General features: G+C 43.8%; 2 protein-coding genes across 3 annotated transcripts in view; both read left to right on the top strand.

Moving 5' to 3' along the window:
• LOC115895297 (translation initiation factor IF-2) overlaps positions 1 to 24555 on the top strand; it is a 36610-nt gene extending 12055 nt beyond the window's left edge. The window contains exons 2-5 of one of the 2 annotated variants that reach the window (XM_030925539.1): positions 4809 to 4900; positions 6090 to 6218; positions 7875 to 8005; positions 8882 to 9104. In XM_030925539.1, coding sequence (XP_030781399.1) covers positions 4809 to 4900; positions 6090 to 6218; positions 7875 to 7944 — 291 coding nt within the window. In that variant the 3' untranslated portion in view covers positions 7945 to 8005; positions 8882 to 9104. Of the gene's footprint in view, positions 1 to 4808; positions 4901 to 6089; positions 6219 to 7874; positions 8006 to 8881; positions 9105 to 24375 lie in introns of those variants that run through there. The other variant, XM_030925540.1, reaches the window with a different exon arrangement.
• LOC115895298 (40S ribosomal protein S3a-like) lies at positions 21729 to 22757 on the top strand. The gene has a single exon (XM_030925541.1). The coding sequence runs from the start codon at positions 21741 to 21743 to the stop codon at positions 22242 to 22244; it is 504 nt and encodes a 167-aa protein (XP_030781401.1). The 5' UTR covers positions 21729 to 21740; the 3' UTR covers positions 22245 to 22757.
• Positions 24556 to 24951: the final 396 nt, after the last annotated feature.

Here is a 24951-nt window from a genome sequence, read left to right as displayed (position 1 = left end):
GCTCAGTCAGCACCTGTGGGGCAGGGCTGTCGCTGATGCATTGTTGACTGTCATTGCTAGACTGTGGCTTTAACAGGGGCAATGTCTTTTGTACTGAGCCCAGAGTCACCCCAGTACCTGTGTGATTGAGTGGCAGGGTCAGAGACTGGGGTAATGGCAGCGGAAGCAGAGGAAGGAAGTGGGGCTTCTAATAGGTCCTGAGCTTGAAGATGAAGCATTCTTGCCAAGGTCTGGGGCTGTGCGGTGTGGTCTAGGTCCGAGACTAGAAGCTGGGCCTGGCTGCAGCCCCTGCTGAGCTGGGGAGGTGCAGGTCACCACCTTGCTTCATTCCGACTCCTCCAAGCCCAGCTTAGACCTGGATGCCAGGTGACCCCCTGTTTAATCCCAGACAGAGGACAGAGAAGTGTGCAAGGGTGGGGACCCTCATCACCACCCTTGACTCTGTAAGGCATATGGGTTTGTGCACGTGTGTGAGCACGGGCGTGGCTTCTCTGAATTTCCAAGCTCGAGGTGTTTATGCACGGTTCGGCTTGCCAGGTAAAATACAGGAGGTCCAATTAAACCTGAATTTCTCATTAACCATTTTTTTTTGGTGCAACTATATCCCATGCAATATTTGGGACCCACTTACCCTAAAACATGATTTGTAGTTTATCTGAAATTCAGTTTATCTGAAAAATGATCTGTAGTTAACTGGCATCCTGTCTTTTCACTTGCTATGTATGACAGCCCTGTGTGTGGGGGGGTTATCAGTATGCATTTGTGAGTTACCATGTGAAGGACTCTCTCCAAGTGTCTGTAGGTGCCAGGATGGAGATGGACAGAGAAGATCCTCTTGGGCTGCTTTAGTGGCCTCTAGAGGCTGTGGGGTTGGACACTTCAGCCCCAGGGGCCTGGGCAGCACTGTCCAGCACCTGCCTGCTCCTGTCTTCTCTATGGGGGCTGACTTCCCTGCCATCTCTCTCCAAATATGGTGTCAAGAGCTATCCCTTCCACCCCCATCTGGAGCTTGGCTGCCCAGCCAGACAGGATGGCAAACAGCACGCAGATGGCTGCAAAGCTTTCCCCAGCTCCTTCTGCAAGGGGCCTGCAGATGAAATGGAAGCCCTCATCCTTACTGCCTCCCCCTTCCAGAAAACCCAGGCAACAGCCACCTCTAAATGCTGCTTTAGAAGCTACTCCCTCCTCGTAATTAAAGCACCCCAAACACATACGGCACTGCATTTGCACTGTAAGCTTGTTCCCGTGCACGCAGCCAGTTGTCTTGGATCCGCCGGTATGCCTGATTCATCAGAGCAAGGGTTCTCCTCTCAGGTGCTTGCAAAGAGCTGCTTAATTTTCATCTGAAAGACTCTGTAGAAGCCAGGCCCAGCTTTGGAAGAAAGCCCTTTCTCCCCTTTAGCAAATTCCGTGTCATTCTTTTTTTTCTTTCTTTTTTGAAACAGAATTTCACTTTTGTTGCCCAGCCTGGAGTGCAGTAGTACAATCTTGGTTCAGTGCAGTCTCCGCCTCCCAGGTTCAAGTGATTCTTACTTAGCCTCCTGAGTAGCTGGGACTACAGGCACCCACCAACATACCGGCTAATTTTTTTGTATTTTTAGTAGAGAGGGAGTTTCACCATGTTGGCCAGGCTGGTCTCAAACTCCTGACCTCAGGTGGTCCACGTGCCCCAGCCTCCCGAAGTGCTGGGATTACAGGCATGAGCCATCACGCCTGGCAGGAATTCTGTGTCGTTCTGGATACTTATCATGACTTCAAGCATCCAGGACTCTGTCCCGGGTATCCTGAGCCTGAGGGTGTATGTGTGTCCAGCTGGCTTGGAAGTTGTCTACAGGCATGTTGAACTTGGCCTGTGAGTCCATGGCAGCATCACGTGGGAAATTCCACCAAGGAGCCTCATTCTGTGCTTTTAGGACATAATTTCTATTTAGTCATTTGCTGAATCTGTGACAGACAGGGTCTCAATTTCTTGCAAGTCCTGTATGAGGTGGGTGCTGTGATTATCCACCTGTTCACTTGCTCTCTCTGGCCCCTTTCAGACTCTTGCACTTCTTTTGCTCTTGCCTGCCACAGGGCCTTTGCACATCCTGCTCTTTCTGCCTGGAAAGATTTTCCCTCTCCCTGCCTCTTCACCTGGTCATGGTCTCATCTGACAGTGGAGTCCCCACATCCTCAGGGACACCTGGCCACAATGACTCAGTCACAGCAACCCTCTGTTAGCTGCTGTCATAACACCAGGTGCCTCTCTGTGGTAGACACTAGCTCAGCTACAGCTTCCTAGTTCTGTGTGTGTGATCCTTCCCCTTCAAGACTGGTCACCAGGAGGGCCAGGGCCATGCCTGTTCCTGATTCTCACCTGTGTCTCTGGTGTTTAGCATATGCTTACCTAGAATTTGATTAATGAATGAAGTCATACCCATTTTACAGATGAGAAAGTTGAGGCTCAGGAACATTATGTAACTTGCTCAGTATTAGATGGTGATGGTTTGAAGCCACCTGGCTGGTGGCTGGGGACACACTCTTAACCACTTTGCTATCGTTCTTCTCTCACTGTAGTTCTCCAAAAGCAGGAGTGAGAGACAACTTTAGGACAGGTGTAACCAGAATCCCAGGGGTTGTCCTAGAAGATAGTGTCAGGAACGTACTTGCCTATGGGCCTTCTTACTGTATTGCATAAAATACCCAGTTTTTCTGACTTGCCTTTAGTAAAGACCTTAGCAATATTTGAAGCACAGCTGTAAGTAGGAAAGAGGGGATGTTTACACTCTTTTTAAAAGGAGTCCATATTGTATTTACCTTGTAGTCTTCCATGCCCCTCTGATCTTCTTATCTTCAATTATGCAAAATTAACACCTCTTCTCTTGACTGCCTCTCTCTTACCTGTTCAGTTTCTTTTGTGTGTTTGAGATTGCTTAGAATTTTTCTCCAGTACTACAGCCTGCTTCCCACCTCCTCCCCCACCCAGCTTGTTCTGAATTTTGTCAACAACAGTTCCAGCATTTAGTGAGGGCTGGATTGAAGGGAAGCCTTGGGAAAGGATGAAAGTGTGTGAAAGGTGAAGATACCTAATGGGCAGGCAGTCATCAGGGTTAATTCAAAGGCTGGAAGAAGGACTGACCTGGAGGACTGGAAATGTCTTTGAGCTGAAGGTCATGTGCAGGTGGAAGGAAGAGGGTGAGCCTTTTGGGGTGAACTGCAAGTATTTGATAAGATCCCTGTCCCCATGGTTAGGGAAGGCTTGATAAGCATCCTTAATGTGATGGAGGGATTAAGGAACCCCTGGCTATACCTGCCCAGCATGGCGGTAACATGACATAGCCAAGTTATTGATTATTGGTTGCCCAGCTGTCATCAGCTCCACATCTTCTGTTAGTTGTAGTGGTAATTTGCATTAGTTATCAATGCCAGTTTTGACTTTCCTAGTCAATAAAGTGTTCTGAGAGTGGTGACTAAGGCTGAGCACTACCCATAATCATGAAGATTACAGAGGCAAGTCCCCTTGCCCACCTAGAGGCAAGTCCCCTTGCCCAGCTACCTGCAGGTGATGAGCACCCTAGGGAAATCATTCAATTCTTTGGAGGACCCCGAATAAATGCTCAAGTCCATCTGTTCATCTGTCCCTCCTTCCTTCCTTCCTTCCTTCCTTCCTTCCTTCCTTCCTTCCTTCCTTCCTTCCTTCCACCCACTTACCCATCTATCCACCCACCCATTCATCTATTCATCCAACCCACTCTCTTATGCACTCAGCTATCATCCACCTACCCATCCACCAACCCGTCTATCCATGCACTCACCAACCCATCTATCCATCCACTCACCCATGCATCTATCCACCCATTCACTCATCTACCCATCTGTCCACCCATCCATCAATCCATCCATTTATCCCTCCACCCACCAACCCGTCTATCCATCCACTCACCCATGCATCTATCTGCCCATTCACTCATCTATCCGTCTATCCACCCACCCATCCATCCATTTATCTATCTCTCCACCCACTCAACCATCTCTTCACTGACTCGACTCAACTATCCATTCATTCATCCACCTGCCCACCCACCCATCTATCCATCCACCCATCTGTCTATCCATCCACCTACGTATCCATCCATCTGCTTGTACGTCTGCTCATTTATTCCACAAAGACTCGTTAACCACCTACTAGAGTCTGGGGAGGTGCCTGCTCTAGTAATTGAGAACACGGTCTCTGGAATATGATTCCCTGGGATAAAAATGAACTGCCTCATAGCTAGCTGCTTGGGTAAGTTATAGAAACTGTGCTTTGATTTTCTTATCTGAAAATTGGCTATTAATAGCTTCTACTCTTGCAGATATAGTGAGGATTAAATAAGATGTCACATTAAAAGTGCATCGACACTCAATAGAGATTAGGTTTTACCATTTATTATTATTCTTGGCAGATGCTGCAGATAATGTGGAGAGCATAGGAAAGACACATGTTTGAACAATTAGTGACATACAGGTGCTAAGTTCTGCAGTAGGGGAAGGTCAGAGAGCCGTGGAGAGGGCCTGACCCAATCCTGGAGGCTCAGAAAAATGTTCCCAGTGGAATTGCTGTTTTAGCTGAGACTTGTGGGATGGGTAGTAGTTGGAGATCCCAGACAGAATGTGACCAAGTTAGGGAAAAATTGGGTCCTGGCACACATGGCAGAGTTGAGTGATCCAGTCCTTCTGTCTCTTCTGGCTGAAAGTCCACCAGATCTGGGAATGTCAAGTTGGGGGAGGGGGTTGACAATGGCCATGACCTTCACCTGTCCTCACATGTCCTCTGTGTGTCTGCAAAGCCTCTGCCTCAGTCTCCTCTTCTGGAAAGTGGGATTGGAAACCACATCTGCTTCTCTCCCAGGACTTCTAGGAAGACAAGATTAGATGGCAGGTGAGAGCTCTTTGAAAATGAAAGCATTCTACTATTTGAATGCAAATGATTATTCTTTGCCTGTCATGTTTCTGAATCTGTGAAATCATACTGGACCTCGAAGCTGTCTATTAAAAAAAGTAGCAAAGTGGCTGGGCATGATGGCTTGTGCCTGTAATCCTAGCAGTTTGAGAGGCCGAGGTGGGCGGATTACTTGAGGCCAGGAGTTCGATACCAGCCTGGCCAATATGTGAAACCCCATCTCTACTAAAATTACAAAAATTAGCCAGGTGTAGTGGCGTCTGCCTGTAGTCCTAGCTACTTGGGAGGCTGAGGCACAAGAATCATTTGAACTCAGGAGGCAGAAGTTGCAGTGAGCCGAGATGGCACTGCTGCACTCCAGCCTGGGTGACAGAGAGAGGGTCTGTCTGGAAAAAAGAAAAAAAAAAAGGCAAAGTTAACACTTCCTCTATCTCTCCCCTGGGGGAGGCAATTTGTCAAAGATTGTTGTTGCATTTTACACACAGGGAAATCTAAGGAAGGTGTGGAAATCAGGCCAGGACTTCAGACTCTCGACTCCCGGTTTACAGGGTCTTAAATGGGGGAGCCACTTTGGGTTCTTTCTACAAGATTGCTTTGTAAAAAAACCAAGAAACAAACAAAAAACTCAAAAAAAAAAAAAAAAAAAAAAAAAACAAAAACAAACCCAGCCCTGACCTAAATATTCACAAGGGACCTTAGGCAGTATCTACAAACAAAAGTGAGTGGTGAGTGGGATCTGTCATCTTTACAACAAAGCCCCAGAGTTGAAGCAAGTGGAAATACCTCTAGAGACAGAGATTTGGGCAGGTTTTGCCAGTCACAAGCTGTGAGAACCTGGGCAGGTTTACCTCTCTGAGCTTCTGTGACCTTGTAAATAAAATAGGATGCGTTGCACTAAACGTGCAGGAGGAATCCAAGCCTCCTCCTGTGCACAAGGCTGGTTTGTTCCCATCCTTTTCCTTGTTCTGCCTCTCTCCTCCTCTCCAAGAGATGGATACATCTGGACCCAGTAGGGACGTATGTTTGCAAAAGCTCGCAGGTGATTCTCATGCAGCCAACCTGGCTCTGGCGCTGAGTTCTTAGACACTTTGGGAGGCACATTTACTAGTGAGGGAGGTCACTGTGTGTTAAAGGCATCATTCATCTTCCATTCCTTTCTTCCATGAAGCAAGGTGCACAGGCCGACTGAGCTGGGAGAGTCCGCGGTGTTAGCCTCCCCCACGCTTCCTTCCCTCCCCATTCCTGGTGTGCTGTACTTTGTCTTGATTTCCTGCACTCTGCACCAAGCCAGGAGATGGTAAGATCTCAAAAAAATCGTTTTTTTGGGAAATGGGATCCAGAGGGTTTTTGTTTGCTTGTTTGTTTGTTTGAGACAGGGTCTAACTCTTTCGCCCAGGCTGGAGTGCAGTGGTGTGACCTTGGCTCACTGCAGCCTTGACCTTATGGGGTCAGGTGATCCTCCCACTTCACCCTCCTGCGTCGTTGGGACTACAGGGGCACACCACCATGCCCGACTAATTTTTTCCATTTTTTGTAGAGATGAGGTTTCACCATGTTGCATAGGCTCATATCAAACTCCTGGGCTCAAGCCACCTTGGTTTCTCAAAGTGCTGGGATTACGGGCATGAGCTGCTATGCCTGGCCAGGTTTTTTTTTTTTTTTTATTTTTATGAAAAATTTTCAATATACATAAAAGTAGAGAGACTAGTTTAGTGAGCTATCGTATGCCCATCACATAGGTTTAAAAACCATTAACTTTTGCAATATTTACTCCATTTGTTTTTCTGAAGTATTTTAAAAATAGTTTACAGTGGTTATGTAATTGCATCATGATGTTCACCCCTACCTAATTTACTTTCCCTCCAAAAACACAAGGGCATTTTTTACAGGATCATTGTCATACCTAATAAAATTACTAGTAATTTCTTAATATCCTCTAAGATCAAGTTTACATTCAGATGTCTCATCCTCAAAATGTCAATTGTGATCATTTTTTTCTTTGAGCAAAGATAGTAAGATCTCAAGATTTAATGACAGAGATTCCATGTTGGCCCTGATGTCTAAGCTCTGTGGTCCATCGTGGCTTTACTTGAAAGTCTCAGGCTAGGTGCGGTGGCTCACACCTGTCATCCCAGCACTTTGGAAGGCCAAGGTGGGCAGATCATGAGGTCAAGAGATCCAGACCATCCTGACCAACATGGTGAAACCCCGTCTCTATTCACAATACAAAAATAAGCTGGGCGTGGTGGTGTGCACCTATAGTCCCAGCTACTTGGGAGGCTGAGGCAGGAGAATTGCTTGAGCCCGGAAGGCGGAAGTTGCAGTGAGCTGAGATCACACCACTGCACGCCAGCCTGGGTGGCAAGAGCGAGACACACACACACAAAAAACTCTCTCACTGTGGTCTTAGAGTAAAAGGACGGTCCATTTCCTGTCTGGCCCCTGTTCCTTAATGTTAGCCCCCTCCTGTGGGGAGGAGGGAGTGACCTTCAGGGCAGGGTTCAAGCATTCCCGGGGCTGGCTCTGATCCTGATAAAGCACACTGTCATGAATGAATGCTTTCCTTGCAGGTTAGTCTGAATATTGGAAATAGTGCACGTGGAGTGTCCTTGCGATGCCTGGGACAGTACTGAATATTTATAGGTTTCTTTTGGTGCCTTTTTTTTTTAGTGTTTTCCATAGTTCCATGTTTCTACAACCCTTAGGAACATCAGAATCATGTGTGTGTGGGTGCTTATTAAATAAACCAATTCCTGGAGCTCACTCCCAGACAGTCTGATGATTAGGGGCTCAGCTAGGACCTATGTTTGCAAAAGCTCCCAGCTGATTCTCTTGCAGCCAGCCTGGCTCTGGCTCTGGGAACTGGGTTGGGAACTTGTCTTTGGTGCTATTCTGCTGAAACTTCAAGTTGGCCTCTTTGACTCCGTCTTGTATTGTCATCACTTGTATTCAGGTCTGTTTTTCCCCTGAATTGTAAACTCCTTGATGTCTGGGTCATCTCAGCTCGTGAGCTGAGCTTTTAGTGGGTGCTCAGTGGAACAGGTGCTGAATGGAGTCAGGCTCTAGGGAGGCCCGCGTGTGTTGGTAAGTGAGAGACAAAAATCATTTAAAAAAGAATCTTTTTACCTTTCAGTTGTGTTTGCCATGAGTTCATGTGATTTACTCTAGTGGAAGCCAGTGCAGCTTAAGTGGAGGTCTTGCTCTGAAATGGAGCCAGGTTATGGGTGAGCAGAGCTGCCAAAAGCATTTTGGAGGAAATGTTTCTGTGTCACCCTCAGTTGATTGAACTCAAGATTTCACTCCCATTTAACACCACGTGGGGGCCATTCTGACTTCTGCGGAGGGGGTATGATCAGATCCTCTGTAAACGTGGAAGTGAGGAGGCTGGGCATGGTGGCTCACACCTGTAATCTTAGCACTTGGGAGGCTGAGGTGGGTGGATCACTTTAGCCTGGGAGTTTGAGACCAGCCTGGCCAACATGGTGAAACCCCATCTCTACAAAAAATACAAAAATTAGCCGGGTATGATGGTGCACCTCCCGATCCAGCTATTCGGGAGGCTGAGGCAGGAGAATCGCTTGAACCTGGGAAGTGGAGGTTGCAGTGAGCTGAGGTTGTGCCACTGTACTGCACATCAGCCTGGGTGACACAGCGAGACTCCATCTTAAAAAAAAAAAAGAAAGTGTATGTGAGGAACCTGGTATTGAGGTTGGAGATGTTGGGGATGGAGGTGCTTCATGTACTGAACAAAAATCATGGGATACTAATGCTGGAGGAAGAAGCATCACCCTCAGTTTCTACTAACTCAACCATGCATGAGAAGGGGACTTTGTATCTGAGAAAAGAGCCTCTTTTTAGGTCTTCAGCCTTGATCAGACCATTTCTGAATTCCTCATAGACATATAATCAGTGCTATGAGTGGTACTGATTGGATAATCTTTCTGTCATTTCCTGTGCTAGGAAGGAAAATACATGTACAGTCAACTTCCTTGAGGGTTCTTTCTTTTGCATCAGGATATCTCAAACTCCTGCCCTTACAACACCTGTAAGAGAATCATCTGGGATGCTTGCTCACTCTGCATACAGACCCTTTAGAGTCAGAATCAGAATCAGAATTCCTGGGGCTGGAACCACAAAATGAAATGACAGTTCAACAAGTTTGTCATCACTTAAGAGAGAATAGGTGAGTATTTGGATACCTATGATACAAAGTAGATTAGAGAAGAATGATTTGATTATTTTAAATGATGTGTTTTTAAAAATTTAATACATGAAAGGCTGGGTGCCGTGTCTCACGCCTGTAATCCTAGCACTTTGGGAGGCCGAGGTGGGTGAATCATTTGAGGTCAGGAGTTAAAGACTAGCCTGGCCAACATGGTGAAACCCCGTCTCTGCTAAAAATACAAAAATTAGCCAGGCGGTAGTGGTGGGCGCCTGTAATCCCAGCTACGGGGGAGGCTGAGGCAGGAGAATCGCTTAAGCCTGGGAGGTGGAGGTTTGGTGGGCTGAGACTGTGCCACTCCACTCCAGTGTGGGTGACGATTGTTTAACCGTCACCAAGATGGGTTCTGAGTCCAGATAGTAATATTAAGGACACTGTTGACTTTGTCTCAAAAAAATTAATGAATACAGAAAAGTACAAAAAGGGAGAGAAATCATCCCAAATCTCACGACCCCAAGAAATAAACCTCCTTAATATTCAGTGAACAGCATTCCTTGCTATGCACAGAGATGGCTAGAGACATGAATAGATGCTTCTGATCACACAAAATGAGATTTTAAAAACAAGAAGTAGCAAATTGAATGTAAATTTATCTGAAGAAAAAGAAATGGAAGTGAAATGGAAGGAACTGGTCAACTCAGATAAATGTAGTTTTTCCTCACCAAAAATCAGTTTCTAGAACATCTAAGAAATCAAAGGTGATGAAAAATATTAAGGTGTTTTATATATATATATAAAAGACTGTAAAGACTTTTACACATATATATATGTGTAAAAGTCACACATATATATATGTGTAAAAGTCTTTACAGTTGATTGAGCCTCTCATGAAAAATTTGCACAATCACTGCAAATAAAGTCATTGCAGAATCTTTACTCCTTTTGCTTTTTGTCAGCACTGACATTGGCCTTTGCAGTCTCTTGACTTCATTCTGCCCTTGCATTCCTTTTGCTGTTTTCTTGAGGTCGTCGTCTTCTCATGCCAGCCATGTCTTGCAAGTCTATGTTTGAGTTCATTTTTCTTTGCATAATTCAAGGAACCAGAGAGCATGCCAAAGCCCATTGTTTAACCACCACCAAAATGAGTTCTGAGTCCACATATTCATATGAAGGTAACGCACATTGTGGTCTTGTACATTTTGTTGCCTTCCCAGGATGAAGGACATTGGTGGCTATTTGTTTCCTCTGGAGTGGTTGATTGGTCATGACCTTCCTGGTCCAGATAGTTACTGTGTCATTCATCATGGTAGTTGATCCTCGGTTAGTTAGGGAGGAAAAGAAACAAGAAGTTTTATATTTAAAACCACGTTTCAATTTTAGATCTGATTGACTTAGTAAAGGGCATTAGCACGTCTACTTTCTACAATCCCTCCCATTTCCTCTGGAAACTAGTTATTTCTAGGTTGTTTTATGTTGTTAAGGTTGACCACCTTTTCTTTCTGTTCTGTAATCATAGTCCTATTTTTATATGGATTCACCTGTCATCACTAGCCTTTTGTCATGGTCATTCAATTCACAAATTGCTTATTTTTTAATTTCTTGGCCGACTAAATTTTATTATGAAGGCTTTTATTAAAAAAGCTCAGAAGTACTGTATTCTCTAAGTTCTTGAACATGTCATAGTGTCTTTTGCCTATTTTGATTGGTGGATAATTTAGCTGGCTATAAAATTCTTGGATTACACTCTGTTTCCCTTAGAAATTATAGGCACCCATCCACTGACTTATTTCATTGTGCTTTCTGTTTTTTTGAGATGTAGTCTCACCTGTCACCCAGGCTTGAGTGCAGTGGCGTGATCCCGGCTCACTGCAAGCTCTGCCTCCCGGGTTTACGCCGTTCTCCTGCCTCAGCCTCCTGAGTAGCTCGGACTATAGGCACCTGCCACCATGCCTGGCTAAGTTTTTTTTTGTATTTTTAGTAGAGACAGGGTTTCACCGTGTTAGCCAGAATGGTCTCAATCTCCTGAGCTCATGATTTGCTGGCCTTGGCCTCCCAAAGTGCTGGGATTACAGGCGTGAGTCACCGTGCCCAGCCTCATTGCACTTTCTACTAACCCCCTTACCCTGGCCTCTTCCATCTTGTCTTTGTCTCTCCCAGTAGTTTCTTCATGAAGAGGCCATGTGCTATATTCCATGAGATATTTCACACTCAAAGAAGACTTCTTTTATACTCTTTTGATGATTTGGGAATCACTGTCTTGATTTATAAGGGAGTTTATAATAAATACTGTAAAAGAGAAACACTTAATGTATTTTGAGACATTAGAGAAGGGAGGAACCACTTCTATTAATATTTGGGGTTAGCAGGGAAGGCTTAGTTAAGAGGTAACATTTGAACTAAGCCTTGAAATAAGGGAAGTATTTGGACATGCTGTAATGGGGAGGGAGTAGAAGCAAGGCATGGTGGTTAATTTTATGTATCAATTTGACTGGGTTACGGGCTGCCCAGATACTTGGCTACACTTTGTTCTGGGTGTGTCTCTGAGGGTATTCTGGATGAGGATAACATTTAATTGGTAGACTGAATAAAGCAGATTGTCCTCCCCAATGTGGGTGAGCCTCATCCAGTCATCCAACAGGTAGAGTAACAGAGAATTTGCTCTCTTTACCTGGTTATATTTAAACTGGAACATCATTCTTCTCCTGACTTTAGATGTGGACTCGAGTTGGAACTATATCATGGCTGTCCTGGGTCTCCAGCTTGCTGACTGCAGACCCCAGGACTCCTTAGCCTCCATAACCATGTGAGCCATCCCTTACAACAAATCAATCTGTCTCTCTCTATGTATATAACTCTATCTCTATCTCTGTGCTCTTTCTCTGGAGAACCTAGAGTAATACACAAGGTTATCTTAGAGAAGAGGATGACCCAAGGAAAAGCGTGGAGGCAGAAAAGTGCAATGAGAGTTTGGGAAAACTGGGGTCCTGATGGGGAGTTTGGATTTCACTCTGTGTAGCATGGAGAATCCTTGAAGATATTCAAGAGGTGAAATTGTATTTGTGGAAAAACACCAGGAGTATGTGAAAAGAAAAACACACATTCCATTTTAGCTCCACTGAAGGGGGCATCAAAAGGATGCACTGGGGACATCGGTTGGAGGGTGGTTGAGGCCATATCTGGAGGATCTTTACTTCTAGGCTGAGTCTGAAGTTATCTTTCTGGGGAGTGGGAGATCATTAAAAATCTTTGAGCTCCACTCAAGAAATGGTTTTGCTAACAATGGCAGGGTGATGGTGGTGGTGGTGGTGGTGGGGAACTGGTGGCATGAATTCTAAGTAGGTTTCTGCTGTTCTAGCTGAGAAAGGTGGGGAATGGACTTTAAGTAGAATAATACAGATCTGGGAATCAACTGCATGGAGGAGGTAGTTATGGGTGATGAGATGGCTCAGGGACAAAGTTTGGTAGAAGGAGAAAAGATATTAGGCTGGTACAAAAATAATTGCTATTTTTGCCATTAATTTTAATGGCAAAAACTGCAATTACTTTTGCACCAACCTAATAGGATGCAAACTTTAGAGTCATCTGTATCGCAGGGATTGATGAAGATCAACAAACTTTGGGAACACAGGAAAGGAGCAGAGAGGGTAATGACTTGAGGGCATAGCAGGGATAATCAAGGTATTTCTTGTTAGCATGTGGAGACTTAAGCATGATTATATGTTAAATGCCTGGCACATACATGGTGCAAAATATGAGTCAAATGATGAGTGAAGGTGGCGAGTCATAGGAGTTCCAAGGGAACGGGTGATAAAGGGAGGTCTCAAATGAGGCACAAGTGGAGAAGGTAGCTTGGGAAAAGGAGAAGGATGCTTCTCTTTATAAGATGGGAAAGGCAGAGGAAGAGGGTCAAGATAGAGTGATCTAGGGGTGAGGTGGAAGTGAGTTCAGAGAACTCAACTCTGAGTGGGCTCTGAAACCCCTAGGGATGGGTTTGGGGGGCTTTCAGATACGGAAGAGGTTTAAAGTCAATTGTTATAGCAAATATGGTTCGGAATTTATTTGTGATGCTTAAAAATATTGCTGAACAGAAGTGAAGTCTACCCTAGAGTTGGATGGTGAGATTATTATTATTATTTTTTAAATCTTTTTTATTATTATTATACTTTAAGTTCTAGGGTACATGTGCACAACGTGCAGTTTTGTTACATATGTATGCATGTGCCATGTTGGTGTGCTGCACCCATTAACTCGTCATTTACATTAGGTATATTTCCTAATGCTATCCCTCCCCTCTCCCCTCTCCCCACAATAGACCTCGGTGTGTGATGTTCCCCTTCCTGTGTCTAAGTGATCTCATTTTTCAATTCTCACCTATGAGTGAGAACATGCAGTGTTTGGTTTTCTGTTCATGTGATAGTTTGCTGAGAATGATGGTTTCCAGCTGCATCCATGTCCCTACAAAGGACATGAGCTCATCCTTTTTTATGGCTGCATAGTATTCCATGGTGTATATGTGCCACATAGAAACAAAAAATTTTGAAGCAATTTAAAAGAGAAAAAATGGTGGGAGAGTTGAAATATCACACAATAGTAATAGAGTCAAAGCTGTCAGTGTTCACAGATTGATGCTTAGGAATGATGTGTTGCTTGAGTTTTCTTTTTGTTCATACCAATTTACAACGTTTAGTATTAAATGAAATAAAACAATAATAAACACTTTTTTGTTAAACCATTTTTTTTTTCCAAGACAGAGTCTTGTTCTCTCACGCAGGCTGCAGTGCAATGATGCAACCTTGGCTCACTGCGACCTCCACCTCCCGGGTTCAAGCGATTCTCCTGCCTCAGCCTCCCAAGTAGCTGGGACTACAGGCATGTACCACCATGCCGAGCTAATTTTTTGTATTTTTGGTAGAGATGAGGTTTCTCCAGGTTGGCCAGGCTGGTCTCCAATTTCCTGGCCTCAAGTGATCTGCCCACCTCGGCTCTCAAAGTGCTGGGATTACAGACGTGAGCCACAGTGCCCGGCCAACACCAATTCTTTTCAATTTTTCACTATTGTATTTTGAGGTTCAACCCAAATTGATTATCACATCAAAACAATGAATTAAGTTTACTATTAAATAGGAAAAATAATGACAACTATAATGACCTAAATGACAGTCTGTTATGCTTTAAATATAAAGAATCAAATCAAGTAAAATATATCATTCCAGTATGTCTTTCAGCTATTATATGCCACATCAGTAAATTGATTACAGCAAAACTTCATCCACCCAGTTTATTTAAAATTATTAATTTAAATTGTATTGGTCTATATCTACTTGTGTTAGTCTATGTCTACTTTTATTTGTATATGCTCAAGTGTAATCCTATGAAAGCTACATCCTATGTGATTCAGCCTCAGAGCACCCCAGATTCAAAGAATCCCAATGCAAATACTCATTCCACTCTTTGCCCAAGGCTCTTGAAAAACTTAAAAGATACCCATAAAGAGCTTCTCTAAACTTATTTTTAAATTTCTTGGCTTCTCCTATTCACTAATATCTCAAAACTGGTGGAGTTCTCACTTTACCACCTCAGAAGACATTTCTTCCTTCTATTCATGAGTTCATCTCCAAAATCTTTCACAATCACCTCTTCTCCCATTTCCTCTGCACTTAGCCCTTTCTCCTAAAGTTCTTCAGCTAGTTTCATCCCTGACCACCACTATTCTAGACTCCTGAAGTGAATGTTGAACACATAGTCTCTCCCACTCTGAGAACATTTTTTTCCGTGATTCATTTTGATAAGGCTTGAGAGACAAGGTATGTACATTGGAGAATCAGAATTGTTTTAAAAAGGCAGAGACCAAGTTGACACTTTATTGAGGAGGGGAAGAAGAAGGCTGAGACTTATGAATCCTATCACCTAGATAAAATTATAATCTCAAAAAATAGTGTTAGAAAATGCCCATGGGAATTTTCTTTTAAAGTAAGTCCATATGAGATGGTGAGATTAGTTAGTGGAACTACCAGATCCATGTTGTGGTTCTTTCCAGTATCATTCAGCAGCCCTTGGACAGTTGCAAGGCAAGTCATCAGTGGGGTGTGGAGATTTTCCAGGTGGGTGTTGTTGAAGGCAGGGAAGAACAAGTTTAGGAGCGTATTACAAGAAGAAGGTGACTGTGAGGTCCAGGCTGAGCAGGAAGGTAGAGCAAGAAGGAAACATGAGATTGTAAAGAGAAGTTTAGAGGGATGAGGAGGCAGGATAGGTGAACAGTTGCAGGATGTAGCTAGAATGGTGATGTCAGATCTTGGGGCCAGAGAGCTTTACAGTGATGATGAAGATCAAAGAGAGGGCATTAGAATCAAGCTATAAAGAGCCACTGTTTGATGTCAGGATGTGAGGATGCTGCAGGTGGATGTCTGCGCATTGATGGTGAGAACGTGGACACCCTGGCCCTGCTGGGTCTTTGCTAAGGAGACTGCGCTCTGTTCTTGGGGCCGTTTTCATCACCTGATTAGAGCACTGGTCCCTAAATGGTGTTCTTTGGACCATCTGTATAAAATGTTCATGGGTCAAGGATAAAATGGAAAAACAGAAAATGTCACAGAAATGTGCCCGTTGATGAAAGACCACCTACTTGTCCTTTTTGGAGGATTGTTCTTTATTCTGAAATTGTGTATATTCTATTCTATTAAAAAATTTTTGTATTTGCGTATGTTTTTCTCTTTTATGAAATGCCATGGGGTAGAAATTTGTAATGTATCCAGTTGTCCTGTCTTCATGCATTGCAGTGTGGTGGGGGAGGGGATGTGGCTAGTACTGGCCAACAGGCTGGGGGCGGAAGTGCAGTGTGACACTTCTATCCTGGAGCATTTAATTCCTAGTATAGGGCTCTCTAGCATTCTTCTCCCTCTGTTCCCTGGTTGGTGATACTCGAGGTGGGACAACCCCCATTAGCCTTAGTCTTGGGGTGAGTTTGATGGGAAACAGAGCACCTCACACCTCCCTGCAGATGTAGCATGAGTGTGAAAAACAACTTCTGATGTTTGAAATTACCAAGATTAAGGAGTTGTTTGTTATTGCAGCAAAACCTAACCTATTCTGACTGATCATGGTGGAATTTCTGTGTGTGTGTGTGTTTGTGTGTGTGTGTGAGAGAGAGAAACTGGTAGCTTAAAAAAGTTCCTTCTTACCAAAAAGAAAAAAAATAGCAACCTTATGTTGGTTCTCAAATTAAAAAAATATTTTTACTGGTTTATAAAATAGAAAAATCTGAGAATCTGTAGCTTAGAGAACTACAGTGTGGGATGTCTCTAAAGACCAGGTTATTTTATCAGCTCCTCACACCACTTTATAGAAGCTTAGCCAAGACTTGGACTATTTCAGTCTTTTCCATTCCACATTCCGCGGACTCTTGAAGAGACACTGATAAAACGGTGCAGCCTTGAACCACCCTAACTCAATCCCCCTTTTACTGCAGAATGAGCTTGTTGCTACAGTGATACTTGACCCCCTTAGATATATTCTGTACTAATTATATTAAAACATGACCAATGGTTTTGCTTTGTTGTCTCCCAAATTAAACACCTTAATCATGCGAACACAGAGAATTGGATTTAGTGTGACTGATTCCCAACTGTCAGGAAGAACATAATTAGATAATATTTTTCTCCAGTTCAAATAAAAGAAAATTGACAATAAAATGCTGATCAATATGTGTAGCTCAGGAGGTAGAGCCTGCTTTGAGATGCAGAAGTATTTGTTTTGTTTTTTTTTTTTTTTTCTTTAGATCTATATTCTTGAGTAAAGAAAAAATCCATCTCTCTTTCCTAGAGGGGGAAGACTTTCAGAGCTGGGCTTGGCAACAGCCTGACTATCAGAGGCTGAATTAAACAAATAGGTACCTCCCTGGAGTGAATGGTGCATTTCTCCTGTTGGGGGGACCGTGCTTTTATGGTGGACTTTGCTTTCTGTCTTGGTCTCTGGATGTGTGTATCTGTGGGTGGATGTCTGCATGTAAATGGCAGTGTATACCTGTGTGGGTGTGTACAAAATTCCCATGTGAATCTCAGCTTTGTGGGGATCTTGGGGTCTTGAGCCCAGCAGATGCCATTTGAAGAAAAAGCACTTGACTATGAGACAGAAAGAATGGAAACCACATCCTAGCTCTAAAGGTACCAGGCTGATTAAAAAAACAAAACAAAACTGGATTTTCTTTGTTTTGGACTCTACCTGCCTCCAAATGACATTTCTGTTTCCTATGAAATGATTAGAATGAAAGAGATCCTGAGCACGAAGGAGCAGATACTGTGTGATTCTGTGTATGTCAGGGTTTCAGCTGCGACACTGCTGACATTTTGGCTCAGCAATTTCTCTATTGTATGTGTGTGGGCTCCCTGTACATTCTAGGATGTTGAGTGGCATCTCTGGACTCACTGAATGCAGTAACACAACTTCTCTCAAGTAGAGACAACCCCCTGTGTCTCTGGATATTGCCTGATGTCCCCAGGGGGCAAAATAGCCCACATATGAGAACTACTGCTTTCATAAAGTACAATGTTAGGTGGAATTGGTGGAGGCTGTTGGTTGTCAGGGATGGAGACCCCAGAGATGGAAGAGACCCCAGGAATATTCTGGAAGGGGCTGTAATGTTCTTTTTCTTGAATTGGGTGTTGGTAATATGGAGATGTTCAGTTTTTATTTTTGAGGCAGGATCTTGCTCTGTCACCCAGGCTAGAGCACAGTGGCACCATCATGGCTCACTGCAGCCTCTGCTTCCTGGGCTTAAGCAGTCCTCCCACCTCAGCCTCCTGAGTAGCTGGGACTACAGGCATGTGCCACCACTATTGCCTAATTTTTTATTTACTTATTTTTTGTAGAGATGGGGATCTCACTATGTGCCCAGGCTGGTCTTGAGCTCCTGGGCTCAAGCAATCTGCTCACCTTGGCCTCCCAGAGTGCTGCGATGACAGGCATGAGCCACTGTGCCTGGCCAGTATGTTCAGTTTGTAAGAAAATTACTGTGTTGACCTCTTATATGTGCACATTTCTTTTTTTTTTTTTTTGAAACGGAATCTCGCTGTGTCACCCAGGCTGCAGTGCAGTGGTGCAGTCTCGCTCACTGCAAGCTCTGCCTCCCAGGTTCACACCATTCTCCTGCCTTAGCCTCCCGAGTAGCTGGGACTACAGGCACCCGCCACCACGCCCGACTATTTTTTTTTTTTTTGTATGTTCAGTAGAGATGGGGTATCACTGTGTTAGCAAGGATGGTCTCGATCTCCTGACCTCGTGATCAGCCTGCCTGAGCCTCCCAAAGTGCTAGGATTATAGGCATGAGCCACCACGCCCGGCCTATGTGCACATTTCTTTAAGTAATAATTCAGTAAAGCATTTAGAAAACTTTGTCATAAGAGGAGTGATTTGTAGAATGACTGGCATGAAAGCTGATCACCTTAATTTGAACTACTCTGAAATGAGCACCAGGGGCCACCAAGACAAGCCATTCAAGGTGTCATAACCAAGGATAGGAGTGTGTTGTGTACATCTCTGCATAAAGGATTTGCTGGTTACATAGAAGAATGAAGCCTCCTTCTGAGGACAGAGGCAGCAAAGCAAGTGGAAACCCAAAGCACTGAGCTTTCTAAATGGACTTTGCTAAAATCTTGTGGATGACTCATGCTCTTAACATACACCTGTGTACATATTGTCCACATAAACATTAATTCTGTAGCAAGGCCCACACATAAGGGTTTTTTTTTTTTTTTTTGAGACAGTTTTGCTTTATTGCCCAGGCTAGTGTGCAGTAGCATAATCTTGGCTCACTGCAACCTCTACCTCCTGGGTTCAGGCAATGCTTGTGCCTCAGCCCCCCGAGTAACTGGGACTACAGGTGCACACCACCACGCCTGGCTCATTTTTGTGTTTTTGTAGAGATGCAGTTTCACCATGTTGGCCAGGCTGGTCTCAAACTCCTGGCCTTAAGTGATCCGCCCACCTCAGCCTCCTAACGTGTTGGGATTACAGGTGTGAGTCACTGCACCTGGGCCCACACATAAGGTTTGAGTTGAGATAGAGAAACTCTGGCAAGACTGAGGAATTTGGCCACAGTCTCTGGGAAATATCCACAATTTCTGGAATCTTCTCTACTGCCAGAGTTCCCACTTTCTGTCTCTCTCCTGTTTATTCAACGAACTTGTATGGAACCACAGTGTGCCTAGAACTTGCCAGGTGTGGAGGATAAAAAGATGACTGAGGTCGGGCATGGTGGCTCATGCCTGTAATCCCAGCATTTTGGGAGGCCAAAGCAGGTAGATCATTTGAGGTCAGGAGTTTGAGAACAGCCTGGCCAACATGATGAAACGTCTCTACTAAAAATACAAAACTTAGCTGGGCATGGTGGCATGCACATGTAGTCCCAGCTACTTGGGAAGCTGAGGCAGGAGAATCGCTTGAACCCAGGAGGGTTCGAGGAGATTTTGCAGTGAGCTGAGATCATGCCACTGCATTCTAGCCTGGGAGACAGAGCAAGATTCCATCTCAAAAAAAAAAAAAAAAAAAAAAAAAAAAAAAAGATGACTGAGATACAGACTCCATCAGAGTTGACTCTAACACAAATTAGGTAAGAGCCCAAGGTCTGACTGGGCAAGCACCTTGATCGGCCTCATCCTGTAGCCTCTACTAGAATGAAGAACACTTTTTTCTTTACCTGTGAAAATGTACTGTGCTGCGTACCTACAAGTGCAATTTGTGTTAATTCTGCAAAATTTGCCATATCACTATGCCTGTATTCTTAACATTTTTCTTTTGAGAGATTTTTCAGCAAATCATCTTTGTACTATGTGCAACTGGAAATTTACTTAGAGTCAACAAAAAGTACAGGAAGGTCAGTTCTTAGTCAAGAGTTAGGTTTTCAAAGACAGTGGAGAAAGTAAAAAATCTAGTATAGTCAAGATTATACTTGCAAATCCCCCCATCATTCATAAAGTTTAGCAGTCAGTCTTACTGTGCCTCACCAGGTTCAATCTGCACTTCTTCCCCCACTATTGGAGCAGAGGGTGATTTTTTTATGAGCAACTGATGAAGTCATTTAGAGGGTGTTTGCAGTAGGAACCATGTGCACTAGAGAGCAATCAGTGTACCTTCATGGCAGCATTTCTGCCTCTCTCCCTCTTTGTTCTTGCCAAGTACCCATAGTTCATTTTCCATAGATTAAAAGAGCCCGAGTTGGGCCTATACCTAGGAGTACAATTGCTGGGTTGTTGGGTAACTCTACGTAGAATTGTTTGGGAAGCTGTCAAACTGTTTCTCACAGTGGCTATGCCATTTTAATTCCCACCAGCAGTGTATGAAAGTTCTAGTTTCTCTACATCCTCACCAACATTTGTTATTTTCTGTAATTTTTTTTTTTTTTTTTTTTGAGACAAAGTCTTGATCTGTCACCCAGGCTGGAGTGCAGTGGCACAATCTCGGCTCACTGCAATCTCTGCCTCCCAGATTCAAGTGACTCTCCTGCCTCAGCTTCCTGAGTAGCTGGGATTATAGGCACCTGCTACCATGCCTGGCTAATTTTTTTATTTTTATTTTTACAAGAGACAAGGTTTCACCATGTTGGCCAGGCTGGTCTCAAACACCTGGCCTCAGGTGATCCACCCGCCTCGGCCTCCCAAAGTGCTGGGATTACAGGTGTGAGCCACCGCGTCAGGCCAGTGTTCTGTATCTTCGATTCTAGCCATCCTTATGGGTATGAAGTGGTATCTCATTGTGGTTTTGATTTGTGTTTCCCTGATGATGAATTTCATCGAGCATCTTTTCATGTGCTTATTGGCCACTTGTATGTATTCCTTGGAGATGTGCCATATTTTCATATTCAAAAATGAAAGCACAGGTCCACACAAAACTTACACATGAATAATTCAGTAGCATCACTCCTAATAACCCAAAGAGGGAATTAATCCAAATGCCCATCACCAGATGAAGAGATACACCGAATGTTGTCTACCCACACAGTGGAATATTATTTGATTACAAAAAGGAGCAAAGTACTCACTTATGCTACAGTGTGGATGAACCTTCAAAACAGATGAAAGATCACATTCTACATGATTTCATTCAGATGGAAATCTATAGAAATACGAAGTGGGTTAGTGGTTGCTTCTGGCTGGTAGGGGCATGGGAGGATAGGGGGTGTTAGCCAAAGGGTATGAGGTTCCTTTTTGAGGTCATGAAATGTTCTAAAATTGACTGGTAATGTTTGCGTGTATCTCTGAATATATTAAAAACAATTGAAATGTAAAAAACGCAAAGAAAAAAACAGCCCAAGTTGCAGTTTTATTCAACACTTGATGGGCTTTAAAAATAGATTCCAGGCTGGGCTTGGTGGCTCACACCTGAAATCCCAGTGCTTTGGGAGGCTACGGTGGGAGGATTGCTTGAGGCCTGGAGTTCCAGGCCAGCCTTGGCAACATGGCAAGACCCTGTCTCTACCAAAAAAAAAAAAGGAAAAATAAGTAGCATCTGGGTGCAGTGGCTCACGCCTGTAATCCCAGCACTTTGGGAGGCTGAGGTGGGCAGATCACCTGAGGTTAGGAGTTGAAGATCAACCTGGCCAACATGGTGAAACCCTGCCTCTACCAAAAATATAAATTTTAGCCTTTCGGTACTCTGAGCAGCACCATGGCGGTTGTTAAGAACAAATGCTTTATGAAAGGTGGCAAAAAGGGAGTTAAGAAGAAAGTAGTTGATCCATTTTCTAAGAAAGATCAGTATGATGTGAAAGCACTTCCTATGTTCAGTATAAGAAGTATTGGAAAGATGCTAGTCACCAGGACCCAAGGAACCCAAATTGCATCTAATCGTCTCAAGGGTCTTGTGTTTGAAGTGAGTCTTGCTGATTTGCAGAGTGATGAAGTTGCATTTAGAAAATTCAGGCTGATTACTGAAGATGTTCAGGGCAAAAACTGCCTGACTCACTTCTATGGCATGGGTCTTACCTGTGACAAAATATGTTCCATGGTTGAAAAATGTTCAGCAATGATTGAAGCTCATGTTGATGTCAGGATTACCGATGGTTACTTCTTTCGTCTGTTCTGTGTTGGTTTTACTAAAAAACACAACAATCAGATACGGAAGACCTCTTACGCTCAGCACCAACAGTCTGCCAAATCCAGAAGAAGATGATGGAAATCATGACCTGAGAGGTGCAGACAAATGACTTGAAAGAAGTGATCAGTAAATTGATTCCAGACAAGATTGGAAAAGATGTAGAAAAGGCTTGCCAATTTTTCCTCTCCATGATGTCTTCATTAGAAAAGTAAAGATGCTGGAGAACCCTGTGTTTGGATTGGGAAAAGGCATGGAGCTTTGTGGTGAAGGTAGTAGTTCTGGAAAACCCACTAGGGATGAGACACGTGCTAAAGTTGAATGAGCTGATGGATATGGACCACAAGTCCAAGAATCTGTTTAAAGTTCAGACTTATAATAGTGGCAAATAAAAAGTCCTATTTGTGAAAAACAAACAATAAACAACAATGTAAAAAAGCAAAATTTGCCTGGTGTGGTGGTGTATGCCTGTAATCCTAGCTACTCAGGAGACTGAGGCACGAGAATCACTTGAACCTGGGAGACAGAGGTTGCAGTGAGGCAAGACTGCACCACTGCACTCCAGCCTGGGCAACAGAGTGAGACTGTGTCTCAAAAAATAGAAAAAAAAAGTATCCAGGCTTGGTGGTATGCACCTGTAGTCTCAGCTACTCCGAAGGCTGAGGTGGGAGCATGGCTTGAGGCCAGGAGTAGTTTGAGGCTGCAGTGAACTATGGTTGTGTCACTCCAGCCTGGACTGCAGAGCAAGACCCTTTCTCTTATACATACACACACACATACATACATACATACATACCCAGGCTCTACCTCCGGTGATTCTGACTAGTAGGGCTGGGTATCCCCCAGAGATCTTGCTGTTCAGCCTGGTCTGGGACTTTTCTTTGGGAACTGAGATACTGGCTGTGAGCCTTCTGTCCTGAGAAGTAGAGATCATGGTGACGCAGGTTCAAGCCTAAGGAGAACTGACTGTGCGTTAGGTATTATGCTGAACATCATTTCTTACTCTCACAGCAACGTCCTTAGAAGGTCGATGATATGTCCCTGCTCTACAGATGAGGAACTAATCTTTCAGAGGAGTTTAGCTTGTTCAAAACTTATTCTTCCTGTTGGAAACTTTGTACCCTTTGACCAATATCTCCTATCCCCTACCTTTCCTCCACCCCAGACCCGGATAACCACTGTCCTACTCTCTATTTCTGTGAGTTCAACTTCTTTAGATTCCACATATAAGTAAAATCATGCAGTATTTGTTTTTCTGTGCCTGACTTATTTCCCTTAACACAATGTCTTTCAGGTTCATCCATGTTGTTGAAAATGACAGGATTTCATTCTTTTTAAGGGTTAATAGTATTCCATTGTGTTTACATAGTACATTTTCTTTATCCTTTCATCCACTGATGGACACTTAGGTTGATTCTATATCTTGGATATTGTGAATAGTGTTGCAGTAGGAATGTAGAGATCCCTTTGACATACTGACTTTAATTTGTTTTACTCTATACCTAGAAGTTGGCTTGCTGGATTATATGCTTTGAAATCTATAGCACAGCAGGGTGATTATAGTCAATAATAATGTATCTTTCAAAATAACTAAGAGGGTACATTTCAAATGTCTCATCATAAAAATTGTCAGTAAATTAGGTGATGGACATGTTAATTAGCTTGATCTAATCATTCTACATTGTCTACACATAGGAAAACATCACATAAGTGTGTACAATTATGATTTGTCAATTAAAATAACATTAGTTAACAAAATAAGTAAGTTGTTCAAAGCCGCAGCTGGGATTGATGGAGCTGGGACATGCGCTGAGGCTGTTGCTTTCAGGTCCACGGAGTCTATGGTCCACGAATGTTGAAGCCCTACCTGAGATGTCTACTGAGATAGGTGTAGGAATTCAATGTCTCAGAATCGTCTCATCCTCCAGGGCCCACAAGTCCATGACTCCTGCCTCTACCCCTGACCCTACTGACCTGAAATGTGGCCCCTGCTTTCATTTCTGGGAGCATACACCACTTACACCAAGCATTGATGGGTTTTGTTGACTTCATTTGAGATGTGGGGCCATGGAGAGGGTCCCATGATCCTTGCTTGGTGTTGGCCAACTCATTGACTTCTCTCCTTTGACTTCACCCTTCCCTTTTCTACTCACCTCCTCTGTCATGGATTGCTTTGGGAATTCTGAGCCCTGGTCCCTTTATTTTGCAGATAACCTTCACTCTTCTCTGTAACTAATCCCAAAAGTATGTAGTTGAGCTGACTGCAAGGTGCTTGACATGCAAGAGACTCCACAAATGGGATTCAGCCTCTGGAAAGTGGTGGTAGTTTCAGATTTATGTGGATGTTACTTTGTTTTCCCCTATAAAATATATTATTTAAACTATCAAACTCTTGGCTCCTGGATGCAGTCCTTTGCTGGTGGCAGTGGGCTGGGTACTGCTACCAGGGAGAAATGTTGCATACTTGAGAAAGAGAAACTGGTTCTCTTTAAGAGGCAGAGAGTGGTTTCCAGTGCCAGTTTGTTTGGAGGCAAAATGGCTGCTGTATTAAAATTGCCCAAACTTGGGCTGGTGCCTTGTGTGTTTAGAGCTCAAAGCCACGATTGCTTTCATTTTTTTTTTCTTTGGTGTTAGGTTTTCCTCCTCCCAGGTCCCCTACTAGACCCTCTCAGCCCACCCCAAAGAGAGGCCAGAATTGGACTTCCAAAGATCTCAGATGCCCTTGCATCATCTCCCTGAAGAAGGAAGGTGAAGCTTTGGTGTCTGAAGAGAATTTGGCTGGACA

This window comes from Rhinopithecus roxellana, chromosome 20 (genome assembly GCF_007565055.1).
Source record: "Rhinopithecus roxellana isolate Shanxi Qingling chromosome 20, ASM756505v1, whole genome shotgun sequence".
Taxonomy (NCBI): domain Eukaryota; kingdom Metazoa; phylum Chordata; class Mammalia; order Primates; family Cercopithecidae; genus Rhinopithecus; species Rhinopithecus roxellana.
The sequence above is the reverse complement of the archived record's forward strand: the minus strand, read 5'-3'. Positions and strand labels throughout refer to the sequence as shown.

Coding starts and splice junctions, on each gene's coding strand:
- LOC115895298 (XM_030925541.1), top strand. CDS start 21,741: ATGGCGGTTGTTAAGAACAAATGCTTTATGAAAGGTGGCAAAAAGGGA.